Below are 26,913 nucleotides of genomic sequence, written 5' to 3'. Positions count from 1 at the left end.
ATATCACCCATCTCATTTCTTATACAGGTTATTTGCTTCCTCTCCTGTTTTTCTTTTGTCAGTTTGGCCAATGGTTTATCGATTTTGTTGATCTTTTCAAAGAACCAGCTTTTGGTCTTGTTAACTCCTTCAATCGTTTTTCTATTCTCTATTTCATTTAATTCTGCTCTAATTCTTATTATTTCCTTTCTTTTGGCACCTGAGGATTTCTTTTGCTGCTTTCCTTCTACTTGTTCCAGTTGTTGGGTTAATGTTTTGATTTTAGCCCTTTCTTCTTTTTGGATGTGTGCATTTATTGCTATAAACTGACCTCTGAGCACTGCTTTTGCTGTTCTGGTAGGATGTGTTTAAATTCTAATTTGATTCTATGAATTTCTTTATTCCATCCTTAATTTCTTCTATAACCCAGTAGTTTTTGGGCAAGGTGTTGTTCAGTTTCCTTGTGTTTTTTTTTTTTTTTTTTTCCCCTTGTTATTTCTGTTATTGATTTCTGCTTTTATGGCTTTATGGTCAGAAAAGATGCTTTGTAATATTTCGATGCTTTGGATTCTTTTAAGGCTTGCTTTATGGCCTAGTATGTGGTCTATTCTGGAGAAGGTTCCATGTGCATTGGAAAAGAAAGTATACTTGGCTGCTGTTGGGTGGAGTGTTCAGTATATGTCCATGACATCAAGTTGGTTGATTGTATCATTTAGATCTTCTGTGTCTTTATGGAGCTTCTTTCTGGATGTTCTGTCCTTCACTGATAGTGAAGTGTTGAAGTCTCCTACTATTGTTATGGAGCTGTCTCTCTCTCTTTCCAATGCTGTTAGAGTTTGTTTTATGTATTTTGGAGCCCTATCATTGGATGCGTAAATATTTATTATAGTTATGTCCTCCTGGTGTACTGATCCTTTAATCATTATATAGTGTCCTTCCTTATCTTTTGTGGTGGATTTTACTTTAAAGTCTATTTTGTCAGAGATTAGTATTGCCACTCCTGCTCTTTTTTGAATGTTGTTTGCTTGATGTATCTTTTTCCATCTTTTGAGTTTTAGTTTGTTTGTGTCTTTAACTCTAAGGTGTGTCTCTTGTAGGCAGCATATAGATGGATCATGTTTTTTTTAATCCAATCTGCCACTCTCTGTATCTTTTTTGGTGCATTTAGTCTCTTTACATTCAGCGTAATTATTGATAGGTATGAGTTTAGTGCTGTCATTTTGATGTCTTTTTTTGTGTGTTGCTGTTTCTTTGTTCCATTTAATTTTCTGTGCTAAGTCATTTTTCTTTATGTATTTTCTTTTCATATTTTTTATTGTTGTTGATTTTGTATTTGCTGAGCCTTTATATTTTTCTTGTTTTTTATTTTGATGTGTAGGATTGTTAGTTTCCTTTGTGGTTACCTTAATATTTACCCCTATTTTTCTAAGTTTATACCAGTCTTTTATTTCTTTATATTGCCTTTACTTCCTGTCCATATGAAAAATCTATGTCTACATTTATTAGTCCCTCTTTTTTGTTTTAATGTTGTCGTGTTTTACATATTGATATCTGTTTTCTTATTCAGTGTTTTAGCTTTGGTTTATTTTTGTAACTTCCCTATCTGAGTCTATATCTGGTTGCTTGGTCCTGTGTTCTAGTCTTGTGTTGTTATTGATTTTCTAACCGGAGGACTCCCTTTAGTATTTCTTGTAATTTTGGTTTAGCTTTTGCAAATTCTCTAAACTTCTGTTTATCAGGAAATGCCCTAATTTTGCCATCATATTTGAGAGACCGTTTTGCTGGATATATGATACTTGGCTGGCAATTTTTTTTCTTCATGGCTTTATATATGTCATCCCATTGCCTTCTTGCCTGCATGGTTTCTGCTGAGTAGTCCAAGCTTATTCTTATTGACTTTCCTTTGTAGATGACTTTTCCTTTATCCCTAGCTGCTCTTAAAATTCTCTCTTTATCTTTGGTTTTGGCAAGCTTGATTATAATATGTCTTGGTGACTTTCTATTGGGATCTACCTTATGTGGGGTTCGATGAGCATCTTGGATAGATATCTTCTCATCTTTCATGATATCAGGGAAGTTTTCTGTCAATAAATCTTCAACAATTTTGTCTGTATTTTCTGTTATCCCTCCCTGTTCTGGTACTCCAATCACTCGTAGGTTATATCTCTTGATACAGTCCCACATAACTCTTAGAGTTTCTTCATTTTTTAAAATTCTTTTTTCTGATTTCCCCTCAAATAAGTTGGTGTCAAGTGCTTTATCTTCAGTCTCACTAATTGTGACTTCTACTGCCTCAATTCTGCTCCTATGACTTTCTATTGAGTTGTCTAATTCTGAAGTTTTACTGTTAGTCTTCTGAATTTCTGATTGCTCTCTCTCTATGAATTCTTGCAGCCTATTAAATTTGTCATTATGCTCTTGAGTAACCTTTTTTAAGTTCTGCTACTACTAGGACAAGACTATTTTAAGTAGCAGGTAATCAATTTAATGTGTTTTTTAAATCACCACTCTGGCTGCTGCTTGGAAGCAGAATCCAATTAGGTGGCTATTGCAGTTAGTCCAGGAGAAAGATAAAGATGTTTTCTCAGAGATTATAGCAATAGAGATGATAAGATATGAAAAGTTTTAAGTCATATTTTGGTGACTTAGCTGACAGAACTTGCAAAGAGTTGCATGAGCAGAGGCAGGCAGCCGTAAAAATGGGAAAAGTCAAAAAACAAGCATGACTTCTAAGTGACTGGCTTCAGCAACTGGATGGATAGAGGGGCCACTAGTCCACTTACTGAGATGGGGAAGTGAACGGAAAGAACTTATTTTTTTGTATAGAGAGGGGAGGGAGCTTTTTATATACATATACTCATTGCCTCCAAGTTGATTCCGACTCATAGCGACCCTATAGGACACAGTAGAACTGCCCTATAGGGTTTCCAAGGAGTGGCTGGTGGCTTCGAACTGCCAACCTTTTAGTCAGCAGCCAAGCTGTTAACCATTGTATCACCAGGGCTCCTTATATACAGATAGACTCCGACTTAAACGTACAACATATTCGAGTTATAACGAATCGAACTTATGACTTTTTTTTGTACTTTTTACCATTAGTGATATATACTACATACAATGTTGCAGCATGTAATTTGCTGATGCTATCATTCTCAGATATAACATTCCAGCCCCAAAAGACAAATAAAGATCCTATTTATAAAGATACTGATAATAAAAGGGAATAATAATGAAAACTAAAAAAAAAAAAAGTTAGACATTTGACTTACATCAGACCACCTTAGGGCAGAGTAGTCATTGGAACAGAACCCCGTCATAAGTCAGGGACTACCTGTACATAAAACTTTGAGATATCTTTGAAACATCAGATGGATATATCTATCTGGGGAAAGATAGTAGCCTGATAGAGTTCTTCTGAAACCCTGCCATCTCATTTGCCACTACCTATTTTTCCTACATGATAAAACAGCTGTGATAGAAAAAGTGGGCAGATTTCAGAGAAATGTGTGAGGAGTGAGAGCACTGCAGTGAAGGAAAAAGGCACAAGATTTTGCTCATCAACCTTATTTTCCTAAGACTGTGAAAGGGCTAATGCTTCCAATAGGTACACGTGGAGCAGACTGTCTTTCTGCCTTCCAGTGAAGACACACGCTGTCCAACAGGAAAGGAAATGGCTTTGCTTTCTATAACTTGCAGATTTGCAGCCCTGCAGAGAATCACTTTCAGCTTATCCTGATAGGAATGGTTGAACAGAGCCTGCTGTTGGAAAAAGAAAATAACAGCAAACCTTAGGAAACCCAAGTGTTAGAGGGAAAACAAATAACTATGAGCCTAAAGTAAGCTGTACTTCAGGAACTAGAGCACAAGTGATAAGATCATTTACATTATGGCATGAAAATGAAATACTGAGACTAAAAATGTGATTTTTAAATTAAAAATTCCAGTTGTTGAAACTGAGGACAGTAACTGTGGAGAAATGAAGAAGTCTATCAAAACACAAAACAAGTCTGCAAAACACCTAAAGATCAAAAGAGAAGAGATAACAGAAGTTTAGGAGAGAGGTCTAGGTTAGAGATATGGATACATTTACTTGAATAGCCAAAAATTTACAGTACAAAATAAATTATTTACCTTTATCTCCAGAATCCTTAGTCTCCTCTACTTTTTTATTGAGGTGAAATTCATATAACATCTCCACATCCTATTCACACTTTAACCATCTCCAATTTGTCTTTTTGCCTCCACAATTATTTTTCTCTATAGAAATGATCACAAAACTGCTCTTGTTCAGTTCACCACTAGTCTCCATGTAAACTGTAATTTCTTATCCTAGTAAAACTTTGGGCATCATACTACAGGATTGGCAAACGTCCCTCTTAAAAGAAGAAAACCCTCTTCTCTTGACTTTCCTGACATCACATTCTAGTAGTTTCCTTGCCAAGTCTCTCACTGTGCATTTCTCATATCTTTTTCAACTCTTTGCTTCTATCTGACCTCAAAATATCTGTTACTCAGGGCTTGGTCTAGACTACTTTTCACTCTTCATTCTCTGAGTAATTTCATTCATTCACATGACATCAAATATTAACTGTAGATCACTGACTCTGCAATGTTTGTTCCAGGTCAATACTTCCTCTCTGAGCTCTAAGTTTGTATAATCAACTGCCTACTTAACATCTTTAGTTATTTCTCAAGTATTTCCCAAAATTTTAATACACAAAACTGAAGTCTGACTTTAATCCCTACCTCTTGCATGAAAATTGGCTCTTCCTACAGTTTTCCAAATACCAATCAGTGGCATTTCTGTTCTCCCAAATAGTCAAATCAGAAAAAGAGATATTCCGGCCCCGTATAACAAAATGGGACTAATGAGGCACAGCAGTCTAGGGACAAGGACTAGAAGGCAAAAGAGGACAGGAAAGCTGGTGATAGGGAACCCAAGGTTGAGTAAGGATAGTGTTGATGTGTTGTGTGGTTGTTAACCGTTGTCATAGGGCAACATGTGTACTAACTGTTTAATGAGAAACTATTTTGTTCTGTAAGCCTTCATCTAAAGTGAGAATAGCAGCACAATTGGAAGAACGTAATTGAAGTCACTGAACTGTGCGTGTAGAAATTTTTGAAACGGTGTATCTTTGGCTATGTATATTTTCACCAAAAAAAAAAAAAAAAACCATTGAGAGGGATAGGGTTGACGTGTCGTGGGGTTGTTAACCAATATCATAAAACAATATGTGTACTGACTGTTTAATGAGAAACTATTTGTTCTGTAAACCTTCACCTGAAGTACAATAAAAAAAAAATTTCAAAAAACAAAGAAAAAGAGATATTCTTGAAACTTTCCTCTGCTTCTCACCCCCATTTGATACATCACTAATCCCTGAGGATTCACCTCCCTAAAAATAATTACACATCTCTCTACTTCTGTCCATCTTCACTGCAATAATTCCCCAAGATACCATCACTGATCATCAGGTCCACTACAATATTCTTCTCCCAATTAGTCTCCCCATACACACACTGTTTCCTTTCAGATTCATTCTTCACACAGCAGCCAAGATGATTTTTTTTAAAAAAATGTAAATCATCTCATTCAATCTGCTTACAAATTTAAGTGGTTTCCCAATGCATTTAAGAAGAAAATTAAAGAAGTTAAAAACCCTGAAATTAATCTACAAGGTCCAACATATTTTTGCTACCACTTACTCTGTCAACCTAATTCTGTACAACTTTACCACACGTGCATTATATTCCAATGACACTGCCTCTCAGTTGCCTGAACACGGCAAACTTTCTCCCACTCCTCAGCCTTCACTCGTGCTATTATTAGGTCCCGGAATGATGGTCCCTTCATTCTTCTGCCTATACATCCTCTAGGTCTCAGCTTAAACATTGCTTTCTAAAGAGAACTTCTCTTCAGCTCCACAAATCTACATAGGGGTATTTTTCTCTATAGAACTTATCACAGTTTGTAATTACGTATGTTTTTGTGGTTTCATTTTTTAATGACTCTCTTTAATGAAGTCCCTGGGTCACACAAATTGTTAACATGCTTGGCTACTAACCAAAAGGTTAGAGGTTTGAGTCCACCTAGAGATACCTCAGAAAAAAGCCCCTACACTCTAGTTCTGAAAAATCAGCCACTGAAAACTCTATGAGCACAGTTCTTCTCTGACACGCATAGGGTTGCCATGATTTGGAATGAACTCAATGACAACTGGTATCTCTTTAACAGGATGTCATGAAAGTAGATAATACTTTTTTTCTTTTAATTCAACATTGTATCCCTTGAGCCTAGGGCATGAATTTCTTTTTAAAATGGCGTTATTGTAAAGCAATTGTAATCTATATGTACAATAGATTAAGTAAGCAAAAAGAATTGTACTTTCTTAGCTGGTGATAGGGAACCCAAGGTTGAGAAGGGACAGTGTTGACATGTCATGGGGTTGTTAACCATTGTCTTAAGGCAATATGTGTACTAACTGTTTAATGAGAAACTATTTGTTCTGTAAAGCTTCATCTAAGGTTAAAAAAAAAAATAGAATTGTGTATGTGAGATCAAATTGACAACAGCAACTCAAAAGGTTTGATGGGAAGCCTAGGGGGCAGTGAGTTAAAGATAATGGTGATGGAATAATTTGGAAAAGGATAGTGAGAATAGCAGCACAACCTTAAGAATGTAATTGATGTCACTGAATTGTACACGTAGAAACTTTTGAAATGGTGTAACTTTGGCTATGTATATATTTACCAAAAAACAAGGTCCTCCAAGGTCGAGAAGGGAGGGTGTTGACGTGTCCTGGGATTGTTAACCAATGTTATAAAACAATATGTGTACTGACTGTTTAATGAGAAACTGTTTGTTCTGTAAACCTTCATCTAAAGTACAATAAAAAAAAAAAAAGAATTGTACTTTCTTACGGCTATGCCATTGCATGGCTCAAACAGCTATTCTTTGCAAACATCTACTAAACACAAATGTCAGAGACAATAATGGCAATTTTATATTGGTGTAAAATATTTAAAATTATTTTTGTTTTATTCATTTAAATAATATGTTTGGATTCCTATTGTGTGCATGATAGAGCTAAACACTAATAAACACTGCTAATACAAAGATAAATAATATTTCCTAAATTAAAGCGCTCAAAAAATGAGTGGGCAAATCAGACACCTGCAGTCAACAGGCATTTACTGAATGTTGAAAACTAAGCTAAGTTCTGGGGACACAAAGATAAATATGCATGTGCCCTGATGTTAACTGAGAGAAACAGAAACCTGCTTGACTATAACACGTATCTGTGTTATAAAACATTACTATGGTGTGCTAACTCTAATTAGGAAGTATATAACCTGCCTGAAGAAATGAAAGAAAGCTACTCAGAGAGGTTTACTTGAGGTACCCTCTCAAAGGATGGATAGAGTATTTTATAGGAAAAGAAATGGGATCTGGGCATTCCAGGCAGAGAAGTAACATGAGCAAATCACATAGATTTATTTCGAGATAACTAAAAATAAGGAGAACAACATTATTTATATACCATGCTTTCTTAGTTTGTCAGATACTGTAGAGAAATATATTAATTTTCAGTGGTTGATCTTATTTTCTACTAGATTCAATACAGAAAAGTGAAATCTTAAATATTCGAGATATATGTTTTTTTGAAGAATGAATGAAGTACCCACCTACCCACTGCTATAGAGTTGATTCTGACTCATACGGTTTCCAAGGCTGTAATTTTGTTTTTTTATTGTGCTTTAGATGAAGGTTTACAGAGCAAATTAGTTTCTCATTAAACAATTAATACACATGTTGTTTTATGACGTCCGTTGCCAACCCCACGACATGTCAACACTCTCTCCTTCTCAACCTTGGGTTCCACCTTACCAGCTTTTCTGTCCTCTCCTGCCTTTTCATCCTTGTCCCTGGGCTGGTGTGCCCATTTAGTCTCATTTTGTTTTATGGGTCTGTCTAATCTTTGCCTGAAGGGTGAACCTCGGAGTGACTTCAGTACTGAGTTAAAAGGGTGTCCAAGGACCATACTCTCGAGATTTCTCCAGTCTCTGTCAGACCAGTAAGTCTGATCTTTTTTTTTTTTTGAGTTTGAATTTTGTTCTACATTTTTATCCAGCTCTGTCTAGGACCCTCTGTTGTGATCCCTGTCAGAGCAGTCGGTGGTGGTAGCCAGGCACCATCTGGTTGTGCTGGACTTAGTCTGGTGGAGGCTGTGGTAGTTGTGGTCCATTTGTCCTTTGGAGTAATCTTTCCTTTGTGTCTTTCGTTTTCTTCATTCTTCCTTGCTTCAGACGGGATGGGACCAGCAGAGTATTTTAGTGGCCACTCACAAGCTTTTAAGACCCCAGATGCCACTCACCAAAGTAGGATATAAAACATTTTCTTTACAAACTATATTATGCCATGTTATGCCAAGGCTATTATCTTTATGGAAGCAGACTGCCACATCTTTCTCCCACAGAGCAGCTGATGAATTCAAACAGCTGACCCGTCGGTTCGCAACTGAGCACTTAATCACTGCACCACTAGGGCCCCTTGAAGTATGTACACCTTTAAGATAAAAAGCCAATAGTGAAAGCATTTTAAGACACTGGCTGGCTCAACATGTCAGAGCACAGTATATTACTAACTCTGTGTTCTTGAGAGGACAAGTTCTGTCAACATACAGCAATGCATACAATCTGTTGGTCTGGCAGATGATGTCAGCCTAGCCTTCTCCACCTGACGGGGCACACTCTCGAGATTCAGAGCTCTTGTTGAAACTCCTAGAACAGAGAGGGATGAAACGACCCTGTGCCTTGTTGCCAGCTGTTTGGCAGTTGATTGCAGCTCTTTCCTCTTTTACATACTCTTCCCTAGAAGAGGTCCTTGAGGCAGAAATCCTCTTAACTCTCTTCCCTTCCATGAACCTCAGAGGATATGAGCCCCTAACAGTAACTACAGACTCTTCCTTTTAGCATTTCAGCAGATCTGCTTTATTACTTCCAGGGGTAATGAATACATGAGATTTTCAAGGATTTAGAGTTCTCATCCATTTGTCCTTAAAAGCACTGTACTTAATAAAGAGTGAAGGAGTAGGTTGTAAGAAATAGGCACAAAAAATGTTTGAAGTACTGAGTCCTTATTTAATATTTTTTAGTTTGTATAAATCTGTCCATATTCATGTTTGAATCTGTAACGGAAGAAATTGGCCACAGGAATGGTAGTAAGGGGAAGTAAAAGGAAATTCTGAGTTTTGAAAGGTAGGAGGAGAAAGTCCTTGAGTAAAGCACAGGATGACAATTTGAAAACGCTGCTTCTAGAGTCTGTGAAAGAGAAATTTGAAAAACTGAGACAGGAATGTGGTCTCTGTTGTCCAATTACAATGTAACCACGCAGCTCATCTCTGTAGGTAACGGCAGAAGACATTGATTAGAACTTTGCAAACTCAGTTCCATTGCCAGCCTACCTTACTGTAGTCCACTATGAATTCATATTTTATATATTTTGTCCATATGTTGTGAATAACATACTTTCATTACATTTTTGTGTGAATTTGCTAGATGTAAACATGTAAAATAACGAGCCCTAGTGGCACAATGGTTAAGCACTCGGCTGCTAACCAAAAGGTTGGCAGTTCAAACTCACCCAGTGGCTCTGCAGGAGAAAGACCTGGCAATCTGCTTCTGTAACGATTACAGCCAAGAAAACCCTATGGGGCAGTTCTACACTGTCACATGGGGTCACTATGAGTCTGGATCGACTCAACGGCACCTAGCCACAGCAAACCTTTAAAATAGAACACATTTTTATAATCATATTTGGACGTTTCTTCCTTTTCTAATATAACAAGAGCCTCAAAAACTTGAAGTGGCCCCATTCTTTCTCATGTCACAGGAAAAAAAAAAAAAAACAGTTGCCACCAAGTGGATTCTGACTCATACGAAATTCTAAGTGTATCATAATAAGAATATAAACAAAACGCATTGCCGTCAAGTCGATTCTGACTCACAGCGACACTGTAAGACAGTGTAGAACTGCCCCATAGAGTTTTCAAGGCTGTGATCTTTATGGAAGCAGACTGCCACATCTTTCTCCTGAAGAGTGGCTGGTGAGTTAACCTCTGATCTATTCGAGCACTTTAACCACTGTGCCACCACGGCTCCTCAGTAAGAATATATACACTATAAAAATATTTTTTCAAAGCAAAACTTAAGCAACCCTTCATAGTACATGAGAATTTATTTTTAAAAAATAATTTAAAAATAACTTCTTTTAAAAAAAGAAATTCTTGTTGACATAGGTCTTAATCATTTAGATGCTAGAAATACTGGTAAATAAATCTACTGTTGTTTCCGTAAACCAGAGAAGGTGTTTATAGCTATTTTCTATCTTAACTTTCTTCCTCTAAAATAAATAAAGCATACCAGCTCTGCTCCTTCAGTAGTGCTACCTAAATATGGTAACAAAGAAAGATTTTCTTTTAATCAAAGTGTCCACTCTTCAGTCTAAGCTCAAGTGACAGATTAAATTGGATTTTTGAGCCATGTAACAACCAAGAAGAATCTGTCACTTCACTCAGCAAGCAAACTTTGTGTGCTTGTCATTCTTTCTGTTACAAGGCAATTCACATGGAAAACAGTGCTTGTGAGGAAGGCCTTGTATACCTAAACCCATTGCTATCAAGTCAATTTCGACTCATGGCAACCACATGTGTTACAAAGCAGAACTGCTCCATAGGATTTTTTTTTTTTTTTTTGGCTGTAATTGTTATCGAAGCAGATTGCTAGGACTTTCTTCCATGATGCTCCTGGGTGGGTTCAAATTATCAATCTTTAGGTTAGTAGACAAGCGCAAACCATTTGCACCACCCAGACACCTATATATCCTAAGACAGGCTTAACTGAAGAAAAGGGAGATTATTTAGAATACATTCTTAGTCCTTTCGCATACAAGAAAGCAATTTTGCAGGCAATCCAAACTGCTCTGGAGATCTCCATTTTCACTGGGACTCTGCACAGTATTTTGCCTCCTACTTTACTGAAATGAAGCCTAAATCCATACTGTCCTCAGCATCTCAAACTTTTTTTATTTTTCCCATCATTTCCATCTTCCTTAAGTCTCAGAGAAAGGGGTGTCCTTAAGCCTCTATAAGTTTTTATGTCTAACCATGATCAATACACCAGTTTTTATTCCCATTGCCTTAAAGTACTTTCTTTTTTAAGTACTTTAGAAAAAGTACTTTTTTCTTTTCTAAGAAAGTACTTAAAGGCATCAAATCACCTTTTAGTAGCTGCACCCCTTTCTTTGGCTTTAGATCATTGCAAGCCTGAAAACCTCACAATGAAGGTTTTTAAAGACCACGTATCCAAAGGAAATGTAAAATTACATTAAAAATAAAGCATGACCAATGAAATGTAAAGAAGAAGCAGAGTATAAATACAACACACAAAACACACACACACACACATTTTTTTTCCCTTATTTGAATACAGATATACATAAACTACTTGTTTGGACTTGACATCATTTCATACAGGCATTCCGCTAGGCTATCGTTTATTGAATGCACATGTTAGATTTAGCAACGGTGCCCAATTTCTTGGACGACATAAACATCGTATGCCTAAATGCTCACCTAAGTCTGAAAATCCTGTCAAAATTCAACTCATCTTCTGAACAACTCTGCACTTTTTTCACAGGTACTACTAAGTTCTTACTGCTCACTTGGGGCTGAAATTCTCAAGCACAGGCTTTGATAGTAAAGCAGCAAAAGCTGACATAAATAGCTGGTAAAATAGTGCTTTAAATTTTGTTGCTTTTCATTGAAAGTTTTTTTTTTTTTTTTTCCCATAACTAACTCTTGAGATTACTATTTTAATTTGTTAATGTGTGGCTAGAAATAAATAGGCCTGTAAATTCTTATGGAACTTATCTTGGCTTATCTTAAAATAATTTCAAGTCTGCTAATAAATCTAGAGCGCACAACTTTGGTTGCTGAAAGCAAAGAGGACTTAAAGCACGTACTGCTGAAGATCAAAGGCTACAGCCTTCAGTATGGATTACACCTCAACATAAAACAAAAATCCTCACAAAGACCATTAAGCAACACTGTGATAAATGGAGAAAATATTGAAGTTGTAAAGGATTTCATTTTACTTGGATATATAATCAACGCCCATGGAAGCAGCCGTAAAGAAATCAAACGATATATTACATTGGGCAAATCTGCTGCAAAAGACCTCTTTACGGTGCTGAAAAGCAAAGATGTCACTTTGAGAACTAAGGTGCGCCTGACCCAAGCCATGGTATTTTCAATCGCCTCCTATGCATGTGAAAGCTGGACAATGAATAAGGAAGACCAAAGAAGAATTGACGCCTTCGAATTATGGTACTGATAAAGAATATTGAACGTACCATGGACTGCTAGAAGAACAAACAAATCTGTCTGGGAAGAAGTACAGCCAGAATGCTCCTTAGAAGTGAGGATGGCGAGACTTTGCCTCATGTACTTTGGACATGTTATCAGGAGGGACCAGTCCCTGGAGAAGGACATCTTGCTTGGTAAAGTAGAGGGTCAGTGAAGAGAGGAAAACTCTCAACGAGATGGAGTGACACAGTGGCTGCAACAATGGGCTCAAAGATAGCAATGATTGTGAGGATAACGCAGGACCAGACAGCATTTTGTTCTGCTGTACATAGGGTCATTATGAATCAGAACCGACTCGATGGCAGCTAACAATAACAACAATAAATCTGGAGAGCCTGCTAAATCTGTGGTGCATTTTCTAGTCAGGGATTATTTGACTGCAAGGAAGTTGTGTGGCAAATTATCTTGATGCAGTGGTTGTAGCCTCCAAGTACGTTACCAAGCAAGATATCTGAGAGGTCATGGAACAGAAAGGCACACAAAACAAATCAAGATGCTTGACTCACACAATTTATTAAATCAATGTAAAATATATAGCAAGAAGCAAGGGGAACCAGATGGAGGAGGTTAACACACTTAAAAGGTATAAGTGGGATGGAAGAACTATACTCCCTGAATCCTAAAAGACTTGCAAGTCTTCTCTTTCACTCTGCCATATTGGCTTCCCTGCTGATGGTGGGACTATGAGGACCATAGCTCAAGGTAAGCAACATGGGTCAGCAGATAGAAAGTGCCTGGAGTGAACACACAATTGCCATATTGGAGATATTCAGTGACATGTGTGCCTGGCCAGAGCTGTATTTCACCAGATAGCCTGCTGAACATGAATTTTATCTGTGTTTTTAGACAGAGTATAGGTGGGTTAGGAATGGGAACATGATGGTGTCACCAGAGGCTGTCTGACTTAGGGATGACATAGCTGTCAATCTAGAAGAAAATGATTGGTAACTTATGAGTTAATCTTTTCTATTCTCTATTTTTCATACGTTTAAATTATGATCAGCATACATATCTTCTATTTATTCTCTGTCATTAATGTGTTTCATGTAGTTCTAATTATTACATATACTGAGCCTTTCTGTTGAGTTTCATCCATCCCATTTGTTTTCCTTGTCCTCCATAGAAGAAATGAATATTCTCAGATAATACTACATACACACACACACACACACACACACACACACACACATTACAGAAGACCAGAGAAAGCAATAAATTAGCTCAAATAATGAGAAGGTGCATCATAAGGATACAGAAGAATCTCATGAAATGTAATTGCAAAATGTAAGCCAGACCTCACAGTAAACCAGTTGCTGTCAAGTTGACTCCCACTTATGGCCACCCCATGTGTATCAGAGTAGAACTGTGCTTCACGGGGTTTTCAGTGGCTAATTTTTTTCAGAAGTAGATCACTAGACCTTTCTCTCGAGGCACCTCTGGTTCAACTCTAGCCTCCCTCCTTTTGGTTTGCTGCTGAACAGTTAACTGTTTGCAACACCCAGCACTCCACTTCATAGTAACACTCTCCTTCTCACTTTCCCTGGAGCCTTGTGATCGCTCAACTCTGGAACTCTTTCCCCTTTTCCTAATTTTTTTTCCTTCTTCCTCTGAAGCCTACCTTTGGTTCTCTATTCCGTCATAAATTTACACAGCATTCATCATAGCCACCAAAGTAGCCTCCTCAGCCTTTATGTTGACGTAATCTCTCAGTTCATATCACCATAGCTAAATGATTCAATCTATACATCCCAAATTCCCAGGAGAGTGAAAACTGATTGATTCATCGTGAGTCAATTATTCATCTCTACTCCTAGCAACTATGGACAGATGTTAGCAAGGTCATGTTGTATAATTCATTAGCACATTCTGATGATGATGTTGGAGGATGAGAATAAAACGTAATTTTCAGGAAAGAGACTCATGCATAAGGTTTTTATTATATTCTACCCATGCCTGCCCAACCCACCTGACTTAAATTTCTACAATTCTAAAGATACCTGTTTAAGGTGATCCAGCTACTCTATATTCATCCACGAATGCATTCATGCCCTCCTCAATTTGAAAAAAAAACATCCAAATCACTCCAAAAGGGACATTCTTCTCGGAGTCCACACTCTCCAGACCATGCGCCTTCCTCCTCTAATTCTCTCAAGCCTTGTCTCACTATTTGGCAACAATTAACTGAGTGGCAAATTTAACCACCAACTTACTGCAGTATCCCCCAGTGACCTGGGCAAGAGGAGCCACTTCCCTGGGCCCTGTGTTCTAGAGATTCCCCACTCTGATCTACCTCCAACTACAACCTTCCACATGGGGAGTAGTCCATGGAAGCAAGGAAATGTTCTCACCTGAAGCCTTTGCCCTACCTCCAGACATTGCTCCAAGAGTTATTGAGGATAAGAAACAAAGATTTGGAAAGTGGTTCATAAGTGTAAGAATGAGAGGCTACCACCCCAACCCTCTCCATTTGTTCTTGAATCCATATATTGTGGCTTGATACACTTGTCACTGATTCTGGGCATTTACCACAGCCTTCAAAGTATACTCCAACCATAGGTAGGTTTGCAAAATTTCATTGTTGTGCATGTCAGGATGCAAATCAAGATGAACGTTAGCGCACATGATAAGAGAAGTAAATCCCATGAACACCAGGTCATTGCCTCATTTCTTTTACTAAGAAGTGGGATTTCTTAGTCAGTTCTTGTCAATGTTGTGTGAAATGCCAGGAGAGTGTATCAGGCATTCAGTAAGTCCAAGAACAAGTATAGTAGTGCTGACAGATGCATTGAATTCTGGAATAATTATCTATCTATTGACAACAATTTTCTACTCCTCACGTAATAGATGGCTTGGTATATTTGGCCTATGACAAGTAGCTGGCTGCCAAACTCAAGATATGGTACAATACAGCGTTCAGGATAGGCTGATGTTGCTTGCAAACTACCAACTTAGTGGGGGTGACAGACCTATAAAGTTGAACCAGCATATTGCCTCATGGTTACACAGTGTTGCTGTTACAAAAAATACTACAAGCGTTTTTTGGCTTTAAAGAACAGAAATTTATTTTCTCACAGTCCAAATTAGGGTCTCAGCCACATCAATTCCTTCTGTGGGCCGCTGTCCTAGTTTCTGGTGACTGCCGGCAGTCTTTGGCGTTCTTTGCTTGTAGATGGGTCCTCACGTGACATCTGTCTTCCCCCTGTGTGTGTGTCTCTGTATCTATTCTGCTCTTTTTGTAAGACATCATTCAGAGGTGGTTAGGTTTAGGACCCACCCAACTCTGGTATGGCTTCTCCAGTATAACAAATAACTCTGTTTCAAAACATGGTCATATTTACAGGTACAGGGGTTCAGACTTCCACACTTCTCTTGCGGGGACAGAATTCAATCTGTAACAGCCTGCATCCTGCATGGTGGCGGTGTGCTCATGAACTGAAAAGTGGAAGGGTAGGTTTTAGTCAATGGAATGGTCCCTCAAAATATCAAGTGCCGAGGAGGTTATAAACAAAGCAAGAAGTTTCCTGTCATGCAGAGTTGACAGTTTTCAGTTCAGACATTTAAAAAGAATAAATCCTGCCCTGAAGAATATGATACCTAAATTTTTTTTCCTGGTTGGCAGCATTTTATTTAATTTCCTACACTGATTTTTTTTTTCTTTTATGCATTCATCCTATACTAATTTATACTAATTTAATATGATAGATCAGAATAGCTGCAGGAATTCCAGGCTAACCTGTACAAAATACAAACAGCAAAGATTATTTTTCCTTTTGATCCATGAAGAAAATATTCCCAAAACTTATCCATGCTAAAATAAGACATGCAATTCAATTCTGCATATAAATTCTCCTCAAGACCCCATTATTTTCTGCTTTGAATTTTTTGTGTTTTTATTAATGGAAGCATGGAAGCATGGAAGCATGATGAATCATTGAGTGTGTCTGAATTTTTGGTAAGTAGTATGGATTTTTTTTTCTTGCCCCCCTCACAAGCCTATCCTTAGAGTCCAGTGGGGCATATTTCGTCCCACTAATTCTACCCCTGACTCCACTGGGACATAAGTGTCACAAATAAAAATTCTCAATGTTCTTTTTTCCTAGCAAAATTCAGACACCTCATGTAACACCCTGTGAAAACAGTAATTTGCAGCACACACCCATTTCTTCAGTTTCAAACAGTCATAAAGGCCTGAGCCTTGGAGCAGCATGCACTATCAGTGGAAAAGCAGTTCTCCAATCAATCTGAGAGGTGGAAAATGTTGGTGGGCAATCATACATCCCAACTGTCATGATTTGGCTATTGGTGGAAGTAGATTCTTAACTACTAAAAACAGGTGCTGTAACTTTGTCAGAGCTACAGCACTTATCCCCACCTTCGTTCTGCCTCTTCCTGTTAAGTTCCTGTACCATAGACAGTGGGTGGCCACAACTGTATGTGTCGCCATGGAAAATAACCCCCATTGCCTCAGAAGCAGTATATGTCATTCAGCTTCATGGAATGCTCAACATCAATCAACCTTTACACAAGTTACAATCAAATTTGTTAAGACATGTTGAAAGACTTGAATGCCTCTGCCCCAGACTTCTATCTTGCCTAAAACTTCTCAAGAGTTTCAGGAAGTCTACCAACTGATTACCTTTCCTGCTTAGCATTCATAGCCTGTCTGTGCTAGTGCCATTGTCCAGACATGATGACACAGTGGGAAATGCTCACAGCATTTGAATGTCAGTCATTGCTCAGGAATAGTGCTATGAAGTGCCCTTTTCCTTAGCATTTTATGATTACAGTGTCATGATTTCAGCATTTCATAATGCAAGCCAATTTTTTCCATCCAAGAGCCTACATTCGCATTTACACTAAAACTTGGGTCCTGAGACCTTGACATCTCAAATAGCTACAAGGTTTTGTGAATGAAGAGCTAAGCTAACAGTTAAAGGATATTTTATAGAAATAAATATAGAATATATTATAGCAGTTGTGTCACTGAAATAAAGAACCAATTTTCCTAAAAGTCTTCAAATAAGTTTCTAAATGTTTTGCATCATATTCTAAAGACCCTATATGTGAGAGTTAAGGGTTACCTGAAACTTTTGCTCCATTATCACATTTTTTTTCCTCAAATTTTTCTGGACTTCTTCCATGTTGATGGTTGAAAGTTATATCAGAACTTTTGTAGGTCCTCAAATATTGTCAGAAAACAATTCCATGCATAGAGAGTCTGTGATCAGTCAAACAAGTTTTATATAAATTTGCTGGCATTATACTTAACATTTTGTTCAATAATTTCCCCATTTGGTTGGATCACTTTTCTTTGGAATAGGCGCAAATATGGATCTCTTCCAGTGGGTTGGCCAGGTAGCTGTCTTCCAAACTTCTTGGCATAGACAAGTGAGTACTTCCAGTGCTGCACTGTTAAAACATCTTAATCGGCGTACTGTCAATTCCTGAAGCCTTGTTTTTCACCAATGTCTTCAGTGCAGCTTGGACTTTTTCCTTCAGTATCATTGGTTCTTGGTCATACGCTACCTCCCGAAATGATTGAACGTCGACCAATTCTTTTTGGTACAGTGATTCTGTGTATTCCTTCCATCTTCTTTTAATGCTTCCTGCATCATTCAGTATTTTAACCATAGAATGCTTCACTATTGCAACTTGAGGCTTGAATTTTTTCTTCCAACCGAATGGGGAAATTATAAAACAATATCATTAATGTCACACACAAGTAGAATTTTGCTGAGGATCATTCAAAAGCAGTTGCAGCAGTACATCAACAGGGAACTGTCACACATTCAAGCCAGATTCAGAAGAAGGTGTGGAACCAGGGATATCATTGCTGATGTCAGATGGGTCCTGGCTGAAAGCGGAGAATATCGTAAAGATGTTTACCTGTGTTTTATTGACTATGCAAAGGCATTCAACTCTGTGGATTATAACAAATTACGAATACCATTGCAAAGAATGCGAATTCCAGAACACTTAATTGTGCTCATGAGGAACCTGTACATAGATCAAGAGGCAGTCATTCCAACAGAACAAGAGAATACTGCGTGGTTTAAAGTCAGGAAAGGTGTGCGTCAGGGTTGTATTCTTTCACCATACTTATTTAATCTGGATGCTGATCAAATATTCCAAGAAGCTGGACTATATGAAGAAGAATGTGGCATCAGGATTGGTGGAAGACTCATTAACAACCTGCGATATGCAGATGACACAACCTTACTTGCTGAAAGTGAAGAGGACTTGAAGCATTTACTGATGAAGATCAAAGACTACAGCCTTCAGTATTGATTACACCTCAACATAAAGAAAACAATCTTCACAACTAGACAAATAAGAAACATCATTATAAACGGAGAAAAGATTGAAGTTGTCAAGGATTTCATTGTACTTGGATCCACAGTCAATGCCCCTGGAAGCAGCAGTCAAGAAATCAAAGGATGCATTGCACTGGGCAAGTCAGCAGCAAAAGATCTCTTTAAGGTGTTAAAAAGCAAAGATGTTTCTTTACAGACTAAGGTGCACCTGAACCAAGCCATGGTATTTTCAATTGCCTCATATGCATGAGAAAGCTGGACAACGAATAAGGAAGACTGAAGAATTTACACCTTTGAATTATGGTGTTGGCAAAGAATACTGATACCATGGGCTGCCAAAAGAATGAACGAATCATGGAAGAAGTACAGCCAGAATGCTGCTTAGAAGCAAGGATGGCGAGACTTTGTCTCACATACTTTAGACATGTTATTAGGAGAAATCAGTCCCTGGAGAAGGACATCATGCTTGGTAAAGTAGAGTGTCAGCGAAAAAGAGGAAGACCCTCAGCAAGATCGATCGACACAGTGACTGCAGCAATGGCCTCAAGCATAACAATGATTGTGAGGATGGCACAGGACCAGGAAGTGTTTCGTTCCTCTGTATGTCAGGCCACTATGAGTCAAAACTCACCTAACAACAACAGCATATTTGACATAGTAGCCTTTACTATGTCTACATAATCATAGATATTTTCTTGTTCTTAACATTCATTCCAAATGAAATGTAATGTTTTCATGCACCCAAAACAATATTTGGTTATGTTGTTTGTGCACTGATGCCCTTCACCTTAACTTGTTTGCCTTGAAAAGGGGAATAGCAGTAAATGTCAGGCTTTTTTTATATACACATGCACATTTTAACTTGGAACACAAACAATATCAGTAATTAATGACTTACTAAAACCATAGACATTTCTTACCCAACTATATGTCTTTTAGTTTCTTTTTGTTTTCACTTTCATTTATTCTTTTAAAAATTGAGCACTATTATGTTTGAAGCCTATGGTAGGTGACTGGGATACTTCAGTGAATACATCAGTGAACAAAACAAGCAGAACATCCTTGCTCTTTTATATTTTAGCATGAGGAGAAACAAAGTAAAAAACAAACATAACAAATAAACAGAAAATAACGTGCAAGCTAAGATTTGGGGAGTGCTGGAGTGGCAGATTGCAATTTTAAATAGGTTGGTCAGAATAGGATTCACAGAAAAGGTGATAATTGTGCAAAGGCTTGAAGGAGATGAGAGGGTTAGCCAAGGGGAATTACTGGGGGGAAGAGTCTTCTAGGCAGAGGGAAGAGCCAGGACAAATAATCTAGGGCAGGAGCTTGCCTGCCATGTTCAAAGAATGGTATGAAGTTCCCAGATTCAAGAACGATAATGTCCATAGACTCCATTTCATTCAGTCTAATATTGCCTGAGCCTCTAGTCAGCAATATTTACTGAATAACACTTGCTTACAATAAACTAGTACATTCTTATAAATATTATTTTCAATTTTATTTGCACATGTGTTATGGATTGATTTGTTTTCTCCCCCAAAATATGTATCTTAAATCCTAACCTCTGTGCCTGTGGTTATAATCCCATTTGGGAATGGGTTGTCTTTGTTATGTCAGTGAGGCAGGATTAGTGTAGCGTGTATTTTGAGTACATCTCTTTTGAGATATAAAAAGAAATTAAATAAGCAAGCAAAAAGCAGAGATGGAGGGAGAAAGATACCAAGCCACATGAAGACTGCCTGGGAACAGAAGCTAAAAGAGGCAAGGACCTCCTCCAGAGCCTACAGAGAGAAAAAGCCTTCCCCTAGAGCTGATACCCTGAGTTCAGACTTCTAGCCTCCTAAACTGTGAGAAAATAAATTTGTTAAAGCCACCCACTTGTGGTATTTCTGTGATAGCAGCATTAGATAACTAAGACAACATGTTTATACTTACTAAACTTATATGAATTTTTATAAAATTTTTGCATTTTCCTTTTTTTTTTCATTTTAAGTTTCTTCAGAGTAAGGAATTGGCCCTTTATTCATTATTTTTCCCATAACTGTTTTCTAGATCCAGTAGACATTCACTTAATATTATTAATGGAAACAAATAAAAAACAAGAAGAACTAGTTCAGGAGTCTGTGTTGTAAAGACCATAATTTAGTTTCATAAATCAGAGTGTTCAAATCTTTTGGTCCTTGCCTCAGTTTCTTAATGTGTAATTGAAGACAATAAGTTATTAAATGTGTAATATATTGCATAAATGTAAATTATAATAATATATGATCTTATCTGTATCCCACAAATATATGAATAAGAAATTTGAGAGATACTTGTAGAAATTTGAATGTAGTTCTTTGGAAAAAGAATACAGTTTGAAGAACACCAAGAGAAAATCAAAAGATTTTACATGGTGTGGCCAAAGATGACATTCTGTGAGCTATTGACCTGGATTTTCAGCTCTGATGGTCAATTTTCCATGAGCTCAATACTAGTCACCTGGATGGTACAGTGATTAGGCCCCTAGGGAAGCGTTGCCTTCCACATTGATCCATTTCATGCTTTGTCTATTTCTAGAATCATGTCTCTCATGACTCTTAACCTTGCCAACTTTCATCTGAACCTCCAATTTATGGTCAAATGACAAGTTCAGTACATAAATAATGTATTTTTGTAGTTCTAAGAGCCTCATAGTCCATTTATGTCAGGATTTTCTCTGATTTATGTTCCAATCCAACAGCAGGTAAGCATCAAAATAATTTTGTTCAACATAATTTTGTTCAACTTTTACTGTTTTCAAATTGCCATAGGAGGATTGAATAAATTTAGTAGACAGATGAGAAATGATGAGAAATATTAAATGAGGTATAGAATGTTATTTTATTTCCCTTTTTAACACAAAGCCACACTGCTCAGTGTTCAGCAACTTTGACTCTGTCTTATAGACACAGAGAATAGAACAAATTTTATTTCATTTACAGACACACAAAACGTCCTCTCATTCAACCTCCTGTTATAAATTACAGATTGTCATTCATCATTCATTCGTTCTATATCCATTTATATATCAGGGACTGTGTTAGAAGCTAGGAATATTCAGATAATTAAGACATTCTCCCGCTTTTTTAAGGGTTTAAAACCTGGTGAAGGAGACAGAGAAGCTGACATGCTACTTTGGCTAGGGCCTCCCTGGATATTATGGTTCAAAATCGTAGTGTCAAAGGAAATGACCCATTCTTACCAAACTCAAGATTGATGTGTAAACCAGTTGTATAAGCCAATTGCCTATTTACAAATTTAAAGTTAGTGATATTTCCTCAGACTAATGTGAATATACATAATCACTATCCAGGGAAACCTTTCCCAACTATCAGATTATAGGAGAAATTGAAGTAATATTCAGAAACTTACCTTGTAAGCATGATATTAAAGAATTTTGAATAGTCTTAACTTATAGTCAGGCTATAATACATATTGAGCAACTAGCTCAGCCCAGCCCTTACAGCCGAATATATCTCTATAGTGCCTCAAAAGTCTATTTCCCTAGATATGATGCCCCCCCATCCCCACTGTATAGTGCAGGGTGTGTCAGCCAAATCCTAGATCCTGCTTCACTCTTTACCAGGTTCCCTGGGTTTTTGTAAACACTGATTTTCTTCAGGCCGGGTAAAATATATTTGCTTACAATTGGGTTAGTGCCATCCACTCACCAAGGCTGGATAGAGACGAAATGGTGATACAAGCATGCTTTCTTGAGACTTACCATAGGCAGTTGTCCTTATATCAGCTCACTAATTTTTAATATGTTGACTATCCCTTTGGCATGCTATGTATTTAACTCTACTGGTAGAAAAATATGATGTATGGGAAGCTATTGGATCTTTCGTATTTAATGACTTTTAAATTTTCCAAGAATTACCTCTTTCTTTCTTTCCTTCTAGGTTGTAAAAATGATGATTATTGTAGTGGTGACATTTGCCATCTGTTGGCTGCCCTATCATATTTACTTCATCCTCACTGCAATCTATCAACAACTGAATAGGTGGAAATACATCCAGCAGGTCTACCTGGCCAGTTTCTGGCTGGCAATGAGCTCAACTATGTACAACCCCATCATCTACTGCTGTCTGAATAAGAGGTAAAAACAAAATTACCAAATACAAGTATCTTGCCACCCCTGCCTTCATGTAGAAGCATATAATGTTGTTCCAGTGTCTTGGTACAAATTGAAAATACAAAAGGAAGGGAAATTTTAAATGAACTAAAAGAAGCACAGAGTTTGATGGATTGTAGACACCCGCTAATTAGGAAATATCCCACTTTAATAACTACATCCTCAAAACAACGTTCTTAAAGGTTCCAATGGGACAATTTTTATATGAACTAAATGTTCCCCGCAAACTCTTCAGAAATATACTCACCAAAAAAAGAAAGAAATATACTCATGATTAAAGGAGGTAAGGTAGAAAGGTGCTCAAGTCCTCAAAGAAATGAAGGCATGTCCTAGATATGCATAGAGAATTTGTACAAGATGGAAAGATGATGGCATAAGTGAGTGGATGCAATTAAAAAAGGATACTTTGTAAATAGTTTCCAAATAGAAGATGTTGCTATGGGAGTGGTAGGAAGCTATAGTAAGCATAAGAGAAATTCCAACCCTCCTCCCTGCACAATGACATTGGGTGAGTAAGAGAGGATGCAGCTTCCGTAGAGAAGTATTTTGAAGAAATTGGGGTTGTCAAGAGAAAGGTGGTTACTCTTTCATGATCCGTGGTATATACGGTGTACCACCCACTTTTTCCAGCTTTCAGGTTCTTTGGTAGGATATTTGTACCACTGAAAGTATTGGCTGCCCTCCACTGGGGACTTGTGTAATGGTGAAAAGTGAAAGAAATGTTAGCTGAAGCAATATAGCTGGGGTATGAGGCTTGCAAATAAGGTATTGTAATCAGGAAGTGTGACTGGGTAAAAATTCTGTCTCTTTTGGCTTTTGTACCCATAGATAAGCCTCGTAAGCATATTTGTGGTTTCCTGTGTGATAGTTAGGGACCCCTGGTGGGTTTGATTTTGTTTTTTTGTCTCATATTTGGAAAACCAGGGGTTCCCCATGTAACTTAATGGAATATACGACAAAAAACATCACCAGCCAAGGTCTGATGGTAAAGGCAGGTGACTGCTAAGTATGAGTTTGAAAACCTTAAAAATTCTGCGATTAATCATGTAGTACCAGATAATATTTCTCAAAATCTGTATTACCAACCAAAAATTTAAACACACTCCGTGACTCAGCATGCTTGCATTAATGAAAACACATAGTATCAAAAAAAAAAAAAAAAAATTCAAAGCAGAAAATAATTGATCTTTGAAATGGGTTTTATGTAAGTTTTAAAAAAAAAATGTAGGCATATATAAAGCCAAATTTGAGAGTATTAAAAAGGTAAAAAGTGTTTTCCAGATAAAAACATATTGCTGTATGGTCAGTACATGAAAGGGTAGGGTTAAACCTCACAGGGATGGTAATTCTTTTAATGAAACGAATTATAGTTTGTGCACAAGTAGAAATGTAACTTCTTCTGAGTAACTGAGTGAGCTGAGCCCTAAACTCTCTTCCCAGTTGGGCTTCTGCTACTCTGTGCCTTAAGTTTGTTAAATACTTAATCAACCCTTAATCTTTTTCATTAACCTCATAAGCCATATCTCAATTTGAAACACCCCACAAGCAGTACATTTGTTTTTAATCAGCTTCATTTAATGGTTTACAATGCCGAGGACTTTGCACTTTCATACGTGATTAGATATAAACCATCAAGATTAGCAGTTAGTTCTAACATTAAATGAGACTTTAATTTATAAATGTGTAATTATTTGTGAAAGAAGCTATTTTGAAAGAAGTTGTTTTTTTAAGTGCCTTAACCAGCAAGCCTAATTCAATTATACTTATGTAAATGTATAAAATCACTGCAGAAATGTGCACTGTTTCTTTGGCATGTTGATTACCTGATGCTTGCTTTTACTATTCCGTGACTTGTGATGGGAAATTAAGAGTCAATTCAAGCAAGAAAAACTTAGAAGACTGATACACATATTGTGGCATAAATTCTAAGAGTTTGATTAGAAAATCAAATTTAAAGCCTGAGGTGGCCCAACCACCTTAAGTGAGGTTTTCTATGGCAGCTGAAGGAAATTTCCACTTGAAAACATGTCTTTTTCTCCTTGTGGCCCGCTTCTCAGATTTCGAGCTGGCTTCAAGAGAGCGTTTCGTTGGTGTCCTTTTATCGAAGTTTCTAGCTACGATGAGCTGGAACTCAAGACCACCAGGTTTCACCCGACTCGGCAAAGCAGCATGTGCACCGTGACCAGAATGGAGTCCATGACAGTGGTGTTTGACCCCAGCGATGCAGACAATTCCAAATCCAGTCGGAAGAAGAGAGTGGCGCCAAGAGATCCAAATTCCAATGGCTGCTCCCACAGGAATTCCAAATCTGCCTCCACCACTTCAAGTTTCATAAGCTCGCCCCATACTTCTGTGGATGAATATTCCTAAATCCATTTCCTGCTGTGAAGAGTAGTGTGAGAGCATCATAGTGCCAGCATAGACCCCCATTCTTCTGTCCATTGGTCCTGTCCTACATATCCTCTGCCAACAGAGGGGCAATCTCTAGGTAGCTATGCTTCAGTTGAGAAAGGTGGCATATGAATGTAACAAAAACACTATTAAAACACTTGCCCCCACCAAAAAAATGAGATTTAAATATATTCATTGAAAACTGTAAATTACTATGTGCAACCAACTGAAAAATATCTTATGTCCAATTTTTCCTCTTTAAAAATTTTCAGTGTACATTTCTGTTATTAAATTGATAGGCAGTTTTTCAAAAACTCTTTAAAGCTTTAAAATATAATATTGTGAGTGAATAGAAATAAAGTCTATATAAAATGGAACTTATTCATCTGCAACTATAAAACAGCAAAAAGTTTAGTCACTCATTTTCCCACTAGAGTGATGGAAGTTCAACATCAAAAAGTAGGAATTCTATGAAAAACTTTGTTCAAGAAAATTCACTTTGCAGAATGAAACTTTCTAAAGATTTAAAATTTCTCTCCATGAAATTTACCTAAAAAGGAAAATCTAGTCAAATTACTAGGCAGGTGTGCATGTCACTCTTTTTATTATTTCTCTGAGAAAGTGATTTCAGAAGAAAAAAAAAATCATTTACATTTGAACCAATGCATGTTTTAAAATGGCAAGGTAAGAAATTGTCAAAGTTGGGACTTTAAAAGGTCAAAGAAAATTCTTATGATTCTCCTTCTTTTATTTTTCACAAATATTGAAAAAAAAAAGGTGCATTATAAAACACTAAAGATGCCTTTTAATGAAGACCAGAATAGCCCCACTTATCTTTGAAACTAGCTGTCAATCTTTAGACAAGAACTAAAGATCGTAATTCATGGTGAGGAAAGTAAATAGGAGTATCTTCCAGCTCCAAAGGAAGGTGTGTTTCTCCTCTGTAACCTAAGGAAAAAAATTAAGGTGGAGATTGACCTTATCAACTTTAATGTTGATTAACTATCCCCTGCCTGGATTAAAAATGGAGTAAGGACTAGGAGAAAAATTTAGACCATATCTCCAAATCCAAATTCTTTGAAAAGGAGTTTTAAGTGCGACAAAAGGAAATGTGATTGAAAATTACTAATATACATATAGGGAAATCAGGCAAGATGTGGAAAGGTAAGTCATCTTTTAGAGAAGGCTGGACAATCAATCGTGTGGGTAAATGCAAACGCGTACCAGGCAAAGGTGAGTGAACATGCCCCCTTCCATAGAGTGTTTTCTTTTCATCTCCTTAGATAATTGAAAGGTTTCTGCAGAAAAAAATGAACGAATAATTCTAAAGAAGCACCTGTTTTACTATAAGAAATAATATACAGGCACATTTCTGAGAGACATAAAACAAGCTACACTTATAAGTGTGGCATTTATCTTCCAGACCTCAGTGCTTATAAATCATCTTTCCTTGAATTAGGAATACTGTCAGTTCTGCGCAAGGAAGCAGAAGCCTTATAAGAAGGTGCATATATGCATAGAAACTTCTCCTTTAAAATATTCAGTTATAGTTTCAAAGCTATCCATCTAAAACAATTACTTCTATCACTTTACTTGATTGTTTTGCCTCTATCAATAATAAAAAGAATCTTTTTTTTTAATTTTA

At 37.2% G+C, this 26,913-nt stretch overlaps 1 protein-coding gene across 1 annotated transcript in view; it reads left to right on the top strand.

Moving 5' to 3' along the window:
- Positions 1-25,456, top strand: part of TACR3 (tachykinin receptor 3) — a 90,369-nt gene extending 64,913 nt beyond the window's left edge. Inside the window, exons 4-5 of the mRNA XM_004380201.1 lie at positions 22,645-22,841; positions 24,935-25,456. Coding sequence (XP_004380258.1) covers positions 22,645-22,841; positions 24,935-25,247 — 510 coding nt within the window. The 3' untranslated portion in view covers positions 25,248-25,456. The remainder of the gene's footprint in view (positions 1-22,644; positions 22,842-24,934) is intronic.
- Positions 25,457-26,913: the final 1,457 nt, after the last annotated feature.

Source organism: Trichechus manatus, unplaced genomic scaffold (assembly GCF_000243295.1).
Source record: "Trichechus manatus latirostris isolate Lorelei unplaced genomic scaffold, TriManLat1.0 scaffold00071, whole genome shotgun sequence".
Lineage (NCBI taxonomy): Eukaryota > Metazoa > Chordata > Mammalia > Sirenia > Trichechidae > Trichechus > Trichechus manatus.
Note: the sequence above shows the minus strand (reverse complement) of the source record. Positions and strands in the feature narration are given on the sequence as shown.